The sequence below is a fragment of the Poecile atricapillus genome, chromosome 2 (genome assembly GCF_030490865.1).
Source record: "Poecile atricapillus isolate bPoeAtr1 chromosome 2, bPoeAtr1.hap1, whole genome shotgun sequence".
Classification (NCBI taxonomy): Eukaryota; Metazoa; Chordata; class Aves; order Passeriformes; family Paridae; genus Poecile; species Poecile atricapillus.
Genome location: NC_081250.1, coordinates 521481 through 534121, shown reverse-complemented (window position 1 = coordinate 534121; position 12641 = coordinate 521481). Strand labels below are relative to the sequence as shown.

The 12641-nt window shown below is 65.7% G+C and overlaps 2 protein-coding genes across 2 annotated transcripts; both read right to left on the bottom strand.

Moving 5' to 3' along the window:
* Positions 1 to 116: 116 nt before the first annotated feature.
* Positions 117 to 10081, bottom strand: FASTK (Fas activated serine/threonine kinase). The gene is made up of 10 exons (XM_058830588.1): positions 9932 to 10081; positions 8992 to 9595; positions 6284 to 6754; positions 5607 to 5755; positions 5173 to 5389; positions 4900 to 5059; positions 3854 to 3945; positions 2961 to 3597; positions 2540 to 2654; positions 117 to 726 (listed from the first exon to the last, which is right to left on the bottom strand). The coding sequence occupies exons 2-10, from the start codon at positions 9548 to 9550 to the stop codon at positions 640 to 642; spliced, it is 2487 nt and encodes an 828-aa protein (XP_058686571.1). The 5' UTR covers positions 9551 to 9595; positions 9932 to 10081; the 3' UTR covers positions 117 to 639.
* Positions 10082 to 10373: 292 nt separating this feature from the next.
* On the bottom strand, positions 10374 to 12396 carry TMUB1 (transmembrane and ubiquitin like domain containing 1). Its single transcript, XM_058830601.1, has 2 exons — positions 11904 to 12396; positions 10374 to 11287 (listed from the first exon to the last, which is right to left on the bottom strand). Exons 1-2 carry the CDS (start codon positions 12263 to 12265, stop codon positions 10933 to 10935), a joined length of 717 nt encoding a protein of 238 aa, XP_058686584.1. The 5' UTR covers positions 12266 to 12396; the 3' UTR covers positions 10374 to 10932.
* Positions 12397 to 12641: the final 245 nt, after the last annotated feature.

Below are 12641 nucleotides of genomic sequence, written 5' to 3'. Positions count from 1 at the left end.
TTTCCCCCTTCCCCAACACCCCCCTCCTCCAGGCCCAGGGAACAGCCCCGTGTGCACACCCACTCCCAGCCCTGCGTATAATCCACGGCAGCCCCCCGGGCCAGGCCCAGCGCCCCAGAGCAGCAGCTGCGCTGGGGGCACAGGGAGAGCCCCCGGTGCCCAGGGAAGCCCAGACCCAGCGCCCCATGGCAGCAGCCGTGCCAGGCACAGGGAGAGCCCCCGGTGCTCAGGGAAGCCCCGGCCCCCTGTGCCCCATGGCAGCAGCCGTGCCAGGCACAGGGAGAGCCCCCGGTGCCCAGGGAAGCCTGGGCCAGGCCAGCCCCTGCAGCAACAGACTGGGCTCAAGTGGCAGAGCCGGGGCAGGGGGGCCATGAGGGACCTTCCCCAGTAACTCCCCACCCCGGCACCCCTCAAGTCACACCCCGGCCCCCCATAATGGCAATAAATAATCTCACACTCCCCCAGCCCCACAGCAGGAGCAGGTGCCCGTGGCCTGGCCCCACAGCCTGGCCCCCCAAGATGGGGAGCATCTCCATATCCCCCTGACCCCCCAGGATGGGGGGGAGCTCCGTATCCCCCTGCACAGGGGAAGGGGCTGGCAGCACCCACCTGGCCCCCCACACCCCCCGGATCCGGCCCTCAGAAGCGCAGCTCCCTCAGCTTCTGCCGCAGGTAGTGCTTGGCCTCCTCGATGCCACTCACCTTCTCCAGCTCTGTGTAGGGCAGCTGTGAGGGGACAGGGACAGCGTCAGAGCAGTGACAGCATGTCTGCCCCACCTGTATCCCCGGTACCTCCAGCCCCCAGCCCCATTCAGCCTGTGCTGGTGGGACACAGAACCAGGATGCAGATCCCTCCTTGGAGAAGGAGGGCAGCGCGGTTCCTGCCGAGGGGATGGACAGAAGTGTGGACAATGGCATGGCAAGTGTAGGCAATGTCCAGCTCCAGGCTCATCCAGCCTGAGCTCAGCCCTGGATTTGGTGGTGCAGGCACATGAAGGGAAGAATCTTGAGCCTCACCCCACCCTTGAGCCCATCAGCACCCTCCATGAAAGATGACAAGGTCTGGGGGGCTGAAAACTCTGCAGGTTCAACAGCCCTGAGGGAACCACCAGCACTCACAGAGCAGGGACTGAGGGTCATTGGGACCCATGCTACACCCACTGGCAGCACCGGGGAGGAATAAAGCCACTCAACCCACAGGTGAGAGCTGAGGGTGTACACCTGGAAAGAGAAGCTCTGGGGAGACATTTTAGAGCCCCTTCCAGTGCCTAAAGGGGCTCCAAGAGAGTTGGAGAGGGACTTAGGTTAAAAGCCTGGAGGGACAAACCAACAGGGAACAGCTCCCCACTGCTGGAGTGCAGGGATAGCTGGGATACTGGGAAGGAATTCCTGGTTCTGAGGGTGGGCAGGCTCTGGCACAGGAGCCCAGAGCAGCTGTGGCTGCCCCTGGATCCCTGGCAGTGCCCAAGGCCAGGCTGGACATCGGGGCTGGAGCAGCCTGGGGTAGTGGAGGTGCTCCTGCCCATGGCAGGGCTGGCACTGGATGGGCTTTAAGGTCCCCTCAGCTGGGTCCCTGCTGTGCCTTCTGCAGGAGGGACACAGCCCTGGCCAACCCAGCCCAGCCCAAACACCAGCTCAAGGGAGAGCTGGCCCTGCAGCCGGACCAGCTACGCTGCTGGGCAGCTCCCAGGTGACTCCTCAGCAGTCACAGGACTCTGGAGCTCTGCACAAACACGGGGCTCCAGGCTGCTGAGCTCTACAATGAGGAGGAGCTGCGGCTGGCACGGCCTGGCAGCAGCAGGAGGTAAGAGTTTGGGAATGGCTGTGGGATGGTGCACTGGAAGCAGTGTTATAATCCTGGTCCTCTCTGCAGTGCAAGAGTGAACAGGACTGAGGGCACATTTCCAGTGCCATTTTCCTCAGAAAGACTCATCCTCAGGCTAAAACCACCCACAACCAATCACGTGGGAGCTGCACATCCTAAACCAACACCTGGAGTTTGCCAAAGGAGCTGCAGAGCTGAGGGCTCTTCCAATCCCAGCACTCAGCAGGGAACAGCTGGGCCTGAACCAGGGCAGGCAGAATCTGGCACTGAAGGTGAACCAACCTCCCTCCTGACCCCTCGGCACAGTCACCACACGTGGACCCACGTGTGTTCCCCCCATCTGATTTCACCCCGAGGCCCCGCACCCAGTGCCGCTACTGTGGCTGTGTCTGCCAGCCTGGGCTGAACACCCTCTCCTTCCCCTTCCCCTCACTCAGGTCGGGTCTCAGCTCACAGGACAGACCGTCCCTTGTCTCTGCATTTCATCAGGGCTGGTGTCACCCACCAGCTGCATGGAAAAAGCCCTGCATGGGGTGGGGGAGGGCAAGGAGACACGAGGATGAGTCATCCCTGCTTCCTCTCACAGGGACAGGAGTGTTTACACTGGGGATGCCAGCTCCGGGCCCATCCTTCCAGGGGATGCCAGCTCTCAGCCCTGAGCCCATCACCCACTGTGTCCCCTGGCCCTGAGGAGGTGGGGGTACCCCCACTTACCTGCACCAGACAGTATCCTAGCAGCCGCAGGTGCCGGTCCCTCATGGCCCGGGAGCCCACCAGGATGTCGGAGTTCTGACAGTAGTGCCACTTGTCATTGACCGACAGCACCACCCTGTACAGGGGACAGCGGGGAGCGCAGTGTCACCCCACACCCCAGTACCACCCCGCTCCATGGGCCCCGCTCCCCAGCACCGTGGCAGCTGAAAAGTGGCACCCCAAATGACCCCAGACCCTGCTGGCAGCAGGGACAGCTGTATCCAGCACCCCAGGGCAGTGGTGACACGGGTCTGTGGGTGCCCTGTGGCACTGGGCACGCTCACCAAGTGTCTCAGCAAGCAGGAGCCCAAGGCAGTGCCAGGGTGGCTGTCCTGCTGGAGGGGGCCAGGGACACAGCCCGGGATGTGGCCCTGCTCCGTACCTCTGGATCTCCTCGGCACCCTGCGGCCCTTCACCCGGCCCCCGCTTGGGGCTGGGCCGGCACGGCGAGGGCGGGGGACCGCTGTCCTCGCTGGCTGGGGGGCTCCGCTCCTCAGGCTGCTCCTGGGCCTGTTCCCCCTGGAAGCAGCCATGTTCTTGGCCAGGGCAGCCGGCAGCCTCCTCCTCCTCCTCCTCCTCCTCCTCCTCCAGGATTTTGCCGATGGGGAACTGGAAGAGGGAGGTGGCGGAGGTGCGGGGGGAGCAGTCGGGGGTGCCGGGCGGCGGCGCCGAGAGGCACTCGGAGGGGCTGCTGAGTGTGGAGCTGCCCGGGCTGGCCAGGGACGGCTCCTTGCTCAGCCCGCAGTAATAGTCCGAGGGGGGCTGGAAGCAGGGTCCCCCCGGGGCTGGGCAGAGCGCCGGCAGGAACCGCCCGGCCCGGCCGCTCTCCCGGGGGCCTGGGGGGCTGCTGGGCGTCTCTGCAGCAAACGGGGCAAAGTCCTGCAAATCCGAGGTGAGGGCGAGCACGCTGGAGCGCAGGGACACGGCGACGGGGGACGTGGCTGGGGGTACCCTGGAAGCTGCCGGAACGCGCGAGAGAGGCAGCACCGTGCCTGAGCGGTTGATCCACAGCAGGAAGTCTGCAGGAGAGAGAACAGGCATCGGCAACTGATGGGACACGGGCTCGGGAACTCTGCACCCCAGCTGGGACTCTGAGCCAGCAAACAGAGGCACAGGGGAACCCCCCCCTTTCTGCAGTGGGAGGGCTCAGGGAGCTTTGTCCCAAAGGCAGTATCACACGGACGGCAGTGACAAAGCAGCCAGAGCTCATTGCCCCAAATGACCTCCCACCCCCAGCCCCTGGTGGCACCCTCTCCCCACAGCCCAGGCTGTTACCTGTGCAGTACCCGGGGGGCAGCACCTCGTCCTGCCGGTAGCATTCCTCCCCCACCAGCTGTCGCAGCGCCTCGGCCACCAGCCCTTTGTAGCTGCAAGGAGGAGACAATCAGGGGGGCACTGCAGGGGCTAGCGTGTCCTGCCAGCACTGTTGGTGCTGAGTACATCAACATGGAGATGGGAACCCCCAGGAGTGGGATGAACAGTGCTGGAGTTTTGGAGGCTCTGCTGTTGGGAGTCAGGAGGGGATGGGCTCCAGCTCCTTTTGCAGAAAAGCTCCTTACAGTATTGGGACACCAAAAGCCCCCCAAAAGGCTATCGAGCCCTGGCACCACTGCCCAAGGCAGGGGTGAGTCCCCATCCCTGAGGGAACTGAACAGCCACATGGCTGTGGTACTTGGGGACATGGTCAGTGCTGGCCTTAGCAGTGCTGGGGGACGGGTGGACTCAGGGGCTAGGTCACCCAGCATTGTCATGACATCTTCATCCAGATGTCCAGTCCCTTCGTGCAAGCACCCTTCCTCCTCCTCCTCTGCCCAGGTCCTGCTGGGGAAATGGGATGTGCAGGATGCATTTTCCTCATCTGATTTTTTGCTCTCCTCACTGTCAATCTGAAAGCCTTCACCTGTACGCCAGTCTCCTGACCTCCTGCACGTCCAGCTTCCAGCAGGTGGTATCCACTGAAATGCTTGGGGTGTGGTGAGGCTGGAGTGGCAGAGTGCACTGACTGTGAGAATGCCTTGGAAAGGAAGCCCCTGCACCCAGCTTCTGGCCCCCACTGCCGGTAACTCTGGCTGGACTTGGAGGCGTTTCCAAACCAGTTCTCCCTGTATGAATATCACCTCTTCTCCACTGAGGTCTTCAAGGCTTTCCCAACCCAAACAATTCTGCAATTCTAAACTATTCTGTGATTCTAGAGCGCTACCCCACAGGCTTTGGAGCTGCCACAGGGGCCATCATTCTGGCACCATGTGCCAGAGCAGGCGCCAGATGCCCTGTCCCCACTGCGAGGGACAGCAGAGGGGTGCTCCCCCTTGCCCCCTCACCTGTACTTCCTGTTGGCCTCGTCAGCGGTCAGGGCGTGCTCGAACATGAGGACGCGGTAGCGCGGGTCCAGGCGGGGCCCGCTGTACTCCCGGAACTCCAGCTCCACGGCCGCGTCCAGCAGCGACAGGTACCGGCGCACGATCAGCGCGTAGGGGCTGCCTGCGGGGGCAGCCGAGATGGAGCCCACCACAGCGGGCAGCCCCTCACCCAGCCCTGCTGCTGGGGACCACCCCTAGCCCAGCTGGGAGCACCCCAGCAACGGCCCCACGTACTCATGACATTGGTGATGAAGCCTGGGGAGAAGACCTGGTGCAGGACAGTCTGTGGGAAGTGGCTGAGCTGGAACATGGACATGAGGATGTTGACGGTGGCCAGTGGTGAGCTGCCAGCCTTCTGCTCTAAGATGGCCTCCAGCTTGGGGAAGAGCTCGCCGTGGTTGGAGGGGCGGTAGTTCATCCGGCTGAAGGGAAACACCAACTTCTGGATCACCTGTGGAAAGAGAGCACTGTGGGGCCGGGGTGGGACAAGGAACAGGTCAGGGCCACCTGCCCAGTGCCATGAAGAGAGGGGAGCTCAGAACCCACCAGGACTGGGGCATGGCCCCTGGTCCCGTGGAATGCCCCATCATGATGGAGAAGGGCCATGGCTCCTCTGCCCAGGTGAGCCCACAGATGGAGGTGACCCCACAGGTGAGGTGAGTGCTCACCTTGCTGTCGAGCTGCTCTCCGCGCTTCAGCAGGAAGTTGGCGATGGTGTCAAGCAGCCGTGGCTCACGCAGCCGGTGCCGTGCCACGTACTTGGCGATGAGGGCCATGGTGTAGGGGGTGAGGTTCTCTGCCTTCCGGGGCAGCCACTCTGCCGAGCCAACACAGCATGGGGGCCGTCACAGGGGCCAGCTTTGTCCCCACCCCAGGTCCTCTGCAGCCACCACAGCCCAGGCAAGTGGGAGGACAGGACTGCACAGTAGCACCACTCCCAAAAACCTCAAAAGCCAGGCAGCTCCTAAAAACCCTCAGGTATTGGTCAGGTGAGAGGCTGAGGCAGATTCCTTTCACTCACAGCCAGAAGGGACAGATGGAGCACAGCTGGAATGTGCACAGGTGTGCCCTTCTGCAAAACCCCACCAAAACTGCGTCCAGCCTGGAGGCACTGTGGGAAAACAGTCCCTGAAGGAACAGGAGGCTCCTGGTCCCTCCCAGTCCCTAAAGGAACGGGGGAACTCCCAGCCTGAGGCTGTCACCACCCAAACATCCCCAAGGCCCAAGAAGGCATCTGTGAGGCTGCCCCCCCACCCGGCCAGAGGCCCCCATGTTCTCTTCCTGACCAGAGCGCTGCACCCCCAATGCGGGTGGCAGTGCTGGACCCCACCTGGGCACCCCTCACCTGCCATGCTGCGAATGAAGCGCTCCTGCCGGTTCTCGTAGAAGAGCTGGGAGCTGAAGATGGCCTCCAAGGCCTTGTTGTTGGCCTCCTGGGCACACAGGGCCAGCATCTCGTCCAGCAGCGCCAGCTCGTGCTCCCTCATGGCGCTCACCTGGCCCAGCGTGTGCCGCACCAAGCGCAGGATCTTGCGGTTGTTGATGAGCTGCTGGTCGGAGGCCGCGTGGCCCTGCAGAGCCTGTGCCCGCAGCCGGTAGTAGGAGAGCAGCAGGAAGAGGGTCTGGGGGTGCCGCTCCTTCTCCAGGTGCCGCTCCAGGCTGCTGAGGCAGGACTCGACCAGCGGGTGGGGGCTGGAGGGGTGCAGCCGCATCACGCTGCTGAACACCATCGACACGTCCTTCTGGTTGAAGCGACCCAGGCGGCTGCGGGACTCGTCCTCCAGCACCCGCACGAGCGGCGACTCCCCGGGCAGCCCTGCGGGAGGAACGGGCACAGGCACGGCTCAGATCCTGGGCATGGCTCAGCCCCATGGACACACCTCAGCTCCACGGCACAACCACCTCCTTAGCTTGGGCAGGAGGCCACTGCCACGACTGGATGGATGTGCTGGATCAGTGAGCAAACCGAGAAAGGAAAGGAGGGGAACGCAAAGCACCAGCAGAACATCAGAGCATCTGCACCATGGAAAACACTGCATGGAGCTGCGGGTCATTCCCACCCATCCCACTGGAATGGGAGCCCTGCAGCTCACCTGCAGTAGCAAAGTTCATTAAGTCTCAAACATTTCAAAGACATATTACTCATAGAATCCCAAAATCTCAGAGTGTTTTGGGTTGGAAGGAACCTTAAATCCCATCCAGTTGCAGCCCTCTGCCACGGGCAGGGACACTTCCACTAGACCAGGCTGCTCCAAGCCCTATCCAACCTGGCCTGGAGCACTTCCAGGGGCTCTAGACACTCAAACAACTCACCTCAAAAAGTTGGGGTTGGAAAACAACTGTGACATTCCATGTGACCAAACTAAACCCTGTTTGTTCCAACAGGGACTAATCCTTTGGCTTTTTTGACCTTCTCCTGTTTCCCAGCTCAGCTACAGCTTGTGCAACCTGGCTCCCAGGGAAACACTTCCCTGCAGCTCAGGACGTGTTATCCAGGCCTTGGCACAGGCTCCGTGCTTTGGCTGTCAGGAGGGATCTCCTCAGCAGAGGCAAAGAGCATTGGGGGGGCCTGGAGTTCCCCATCACCCCAGGATTTGGGCGGGCACAGGCCGCAGGGCAGCGCAGGGCGAGTCACTGCGGGTTATCGTTAATCAGAACTCAGGAGGGGGAACGTGAACAATTGGTCCGAGCAGCCGCTTTGTTCCGTAAAAAGGTCTCAAAAGAAAGCTGGAGTTTGTGTTAATGAGGGACAAGGGGGCAGAACAAAGTGGGGGGCACAGCAGAGCTGAGGGGGGCCCAGCATGGGGAGCCTGCTGAGGGCAGCGGCACCGGCAGCTCCGGCTCAGTGTCAACACCCGGCGCCGCCGGGCTGGGGACGGGCAGAACCGGCCCCCCACCCCCGGCAGGGGCTCGAGTTACTGCATCAACCCCGGCCGGGCGGCTCCACCGAGCCCTGGCCCAGGAAGGCTGCAGGGAACGGATCGAGACCAGGATGGGGGGAGCCACGGGCAGGAGGGCAGGCACCCGCCAGATCCTGGAATCCTGGAACTGTTTGGGTTGGAAGGGACCTTAAAGATCATCCAGTTACAACCTCCTGCCATGACCAGGAACACCTTCCACTATCCCAGGTTGCTCCAAGCCCCGCCCAACCTGGCCTGGAACACTTCTAGGGATGGGGCAGCAACAGCTTCTCTAAGCAGCTTGTGCTAGGGCCTCCTAACCCTCTCAAGGAAGAATTCGTTCCCACAATTCTATCTAACTCTGCCCTCTGGCAGTGGGAAACCATTCCCCCTTGTCCTGTCCCTCCCGGTCCTTGTTCAAAGACCCTCTCCAGCTCTTGGAGCATCTCCGTGGCCTCCCTTGGGCTTGCTCCATGTCTTTCTGCTGTTTCACTTCAGGGCTGGAAGCAGCAATGCAGGTAGGGCCTCACCTGAGTGGGGCAGAGGGGAAGATTCCCCCTGCTGCCCACTCCTTTTTGGATGTAGACGCCATCCCTTTCCTCACAGAGGAGGACTTGCAGGGTGACCCTGGCACACAGAAGGAGAAGCCTCTGGGATGCAGCCTTCCCTGGAACACAGCTCCTCAGGATGCAGCCTTCTCAGCTCTGCAGCACCCCAAGGAAGCTGCACAGGAACCCAACTACCTCAAATGCTCTCTCCCACACAGCAACACGGGGCTTGTGCCCTCCAGGAGTTCAGCCAAACCCATGATCTCCCCCATTGGTGCTCAGGTGCTTCTGGGTTTTCAGGGCTTGGAACTCAAGCTGGACCTAGACACGGCCCAGGAGTGGCTGATACACATCCTGCCAGGCAGGGCTGCCCAGCATCGATCTCCTGGTCTGCTAGGGACACTGAGCCCTCCTGCCCTGGAGGAGCAGAGCATCCCTGCTGAGCTGAGCCCCCTGAGCCCTCCTGCCCCCTGACCAGAGCCCCCCGTGGTCACAGCTCTGTCTGCCACAAATGCAGCACTACATAAATCCCTACAAACCCGGGCCCTGGCCCCTGTGGCAGCGCTGCGCTCCCCACCCTGTCTGAGATCCCCGGGGTGGCTCACCCAGCGCGGCCGCTGCGTACAGGCAGTTGACGATGCTGAAGTTGTCGAACTTGGCGCAGCCACTGACGATGGCCTGGCACAGCACATGGAACTCGGGCTGCTCCAGCACCTGCCCCGCGGGCCCGCGGCTGTCCCCAGCCCCCATGGGCGGCCCCGGTTGCTGCTGCAGGAGCTGCCCCAGCTTGTGAAGCGCTATGGGGTAGTGACTGGCCGACACCTTGCCCGGGTTCTGCGTGACCCAGCGGAGCACCTCGCCCACGCTGCGCGAGCGCTCGATCAGCCGCTTCATGGTGAAGAAGGTGTCGTAGCTCATCTTCTCATGGATGAAGTTCCAGCTCTTCCTCTTGCCGTGGGCCCGGCCCCGGCCACCGTCCGGGTGCACGGCGGGCAGCAGCCCATGGCCGTAGGGGTCCAGGGGCAGCAGCAGCCGCGGCCTGGCCTTGCCGGCGCAGCAGCAGGCGGGGAACATCGCGGCACCGCGGCGCTCACGGGCAGCCGGGCCCCGCGGGCCCGCCCGGGTCAGAGCGCGGAGCCATGGGCACAGCAGCGGGCACAGCATGGCGGGGGCGGCGCGGCGCGGGGGGCTCCGCGGCTCCGGAGGACCCTGCGGGACAGAGCGGCGGGGGATGAGCGGAGGAACGCGGGACGGCCGGAGCCGCTCCCCGACCCGGCAGGCACTCCCCACAGCCACCGGGATCCCCGCCCCCGGACTGCCCCGCCCGCACTGCTCCCCGGCATCGGGCCCACCGCCCCGGCTGGGCCCACATCCCGCCCGGCCCCGTGCTGCCGGCACCTCCGGCCTGCCCGGTGTCCCCCGCCCCACAGCACCCGCCCCTCTCCCGGGCATACCCCGACCTCCACCGGCACCGGGCCCTCCCTGGACCCCCGACGGGATTCCCTGCCCCCCCATCCGGCCAGACCCGGCCCAGCCCGGCCGTACATGGCGCTGGCGGCCGCTCGGTCCCGCCGCCACCGCCGCCGCTCAGCGCCGCCGGGACACGGGCACGGCCCGGGAGCGCAGCCCCGCCGCCATCTTCCTGCAGCCCCGCCCCACGCGCGGCACTTCCGGGGCGGAGCCGGCACGCGCCGCATGCAAATCAGCGCCGCGCCTCCGCCAATGAGCGAGAGCTCCGTTCAGAGCGGGGCGGTGCCGCGAGCGCAGGCGCGCTACGGCCCTGCGGAGCGCTCGGCGGGAGCTGCCAGGCCCCGCCCCTCCCGGAGCCCCGCCCCTCCCGGAGCCCCGCCCCTCCCGGAGCCCCGCCCCTCCCGGAGCCCCGCCCCTCCCGGAGCCCCGCCCCTCCCGGAGCCCCGCCCCCCGGGCCGTTCCCCCACCGCCCCCCTTCCCGAGGCACGGCGCAGCACAGCCGGGACTCCACGGCCGGTCACAGTCTTTCCGCTTTAATCGGAACGGCGGCGGGGGGTGGGACCCCCCAACACAGCATCGGAACCCCCCGGGACACTGGGGCGTGCAGCCACTCCCGGCACCGGGTCTACCTGGGGGCACAAATCCTCCCCCGGCACAGGGACCTCAGGAGCGCATCCCGCCGGCACCGGGACCCTCGGCACCCCAGGGCTCACGTCCCTCCTCAGGCACGGACACCAGCTCGGGCACGACTCCACCCGAGGAGCTTCTACACAGAGTGGCTGGGGAAATGCTCCATGCAGGGACAGGGGGCACCGGGACCCCCACGAGGTAGCTGAGCCCCAGCTCCTGCAACAGCCCCTGCGTGCCGGGTGGGTGGGCACCTGCTCGGGGCTCCTGGGGGACACAGAGCAGGGCCCAGTTCCCCGCTCCCAGTGCGTGGGCAGGCCCCACGTGCCCCCGGTATGCTGAGTGGGCTGAATGCAGAACCCTCCGTGTCCCAGGTGGGTTGGGCAGGCTGGAAGTGTCCCGGGTGCGGTTCTAGGTCCCCCGTGTCCCAGGCGCTGGTCTGGGCTGCGCTATCTGCGGTACATGGCGAAGGCCACAAAGGTGACGAGCAGGGTGAGGCCGGCCAGGCAGGTGGTGGCGGTGGCGGTGAAGACGTGGCGGTGCTGCAGCTGCAGGTACCAGAGCAGGGCCAGCAGCAGCACGAAGAGCGGCAGCGCCAGGCTGCCCACGCCCAGTGCTGCGGGCGCGGGGCTGCGGGGACCAGGGGTGCCGGGGGCAGTGGGGGTCACACTGGGCGGGGACAGGTGACAGTGCAGGACGCTCAGGTGGCCCAGGTGCAGCCCCGCCAGGCTCTGGGCATCGTCACGCAGCAGCTGCCCCTGGTAGATCAGCCGCACCTGCTGCTCCTGCCCGGGGAAGTATGTCCTGGAGGAGAAGGGACAGGGGTCACGGTGCTGACAGGAGAGGCCCCTCTGCCCCACCTCCCGTGACTGTGCCCACCCCGAGCTCTCCCCAGCCGCGCAGCCGAGTCTGTGTCGCCATCAGCCACCCCAAGTGTCACTCGCCAGGTCAGTTTCTTCATCCCCATCCTGTGACTCTGCCCACCCTGACCCCACACACTTGTGCCTGTCCCAGCTGTCGCCTGCCAGGACAGTTCCCTCCGTTCACCCCCTGCCATCGTCACCCTCCCGCCGTGCCCACGGACCCGAGCGTGCGTGTGCCCATCAGCCCCGCCAGGTGCCACCTGCCAGCACGGGCTGTCCCCCGACCCCGCCAGGTGCCACCTGCCAGCACGGGCTGTCCCCCGACCCCGCCAGGTGCCACCTGCCAGCACGGGCTGTCCCCCGACCCCGCCAGGTGCCACCTGCCAGCACGGGCTGTCCCCCGACCCCGCCAGGGCCAGGCGCAGGTAGCCGGGCACAGGCCACCTGCCCCGGGACACCGCTGTCCCCTCCTGGGTGCTGCGGGGAGGGGAGGGACGCCCGGCAGGGTCCGGCGACCCCTGAGCCGGGACGAGTCGCCCGTGTCCGTCCCCCCTCACCTCTTGAGCGCACCGACGGTGTCCCCGGGGCGCACCCGCGCCAGGCGCTCCGTGTCGTTCAGGAACTTGAGCCGCAGCAGCAGCGTGGGCTCGGCGGGGCCCTCGGCGGTGGCCGCGGGAGGGCTCCGCTGCCGCAGCCCCGCCGCCTCATCGGAGCCCGCCGCTCCCTCGGCGGGGGCCGGGGCCGGGGTCGGGGTCGGGGCCTTGCGCTCGGCGGGGGCCGTGCTCGGAGCCGCCTCGGTCGGCGGCGCCGCGGGCTCGGGAGCGCGCGTGGAGGCCCAGGCGAGCCCCAGCACGGCGGCCGCCAGCAGCAGCGCGAACAGCACCGTCACTTCATCGCCGACGCCCTCGATGAGCGCCATGGCGGTGGCAGGACCGGGGGGCGGCTACCGGGCGGGCGCGGCCTCAGCCCGCGGGGCCGCGGTTCACCGGGGCCGGGGCCACGGCCGCACCGGGCCGGGCTCGGGCCGCCATCGCGCCGCTTCCGGCCGGGCGCGGGGGGCGATGGGACATGTAGTCCTGACTGTAGGAGCCATAACGGGGGTGTGGTCGCCGCGCGGAGCACGCCGGGAGTTGTAGTCCCGGCCCGGCGCCGGCCACTCCCGGTGTACTCCCGGCTACTTCCAGCCCCTCCTAGACACTCCCGGCACTGTTCTAGTAACATGAAATATGTTCCCAGACACTTCCAGTATGGTCACAGTATTACCCCAGCATGGCGCAGCCTCTCCCAGTATGGTT

Bases quoted from the DNA above. Each gene is read 5' to 3' on its own strand.
- TMUB1 (XM_058830601.1), bottom strand. From the start codon at position 12,265: ATGGCGCTCATCGAGGGCGTCGGCGATGAAGTGACGGTGCTGTTCGCG. The intron at 11,288-11,903 runs GTGAGGGGGGAC...CTTCTCCTCCAG, and splicing joins ACCGTCGGTGCGCTCAAGAG to GACATACTTCCCCGGGCAGG.
- FASTK (XM_058830588.1), bottom strand. From the start codon at position 9,550: ATGCTGTGCCCGCTGCTGTGCCCATGGCTCCGCGCTCTGACCCGGGCG. The intron at 5,390-5,606 runs GTGAGCACTCAC...CTCTTTCCACAG, and splicing joins GAGAGCAGCTCGACAGCAAG to GTGATCCAGAAGTTGGTGTT. The intron at 727-2,539 runs GTAAGTGGGGGT...GTCCCCTCACAG, and splicing joins TAGGATACTGTCTGGTGCAG to CTGCCCTACACAGAGCTGGA.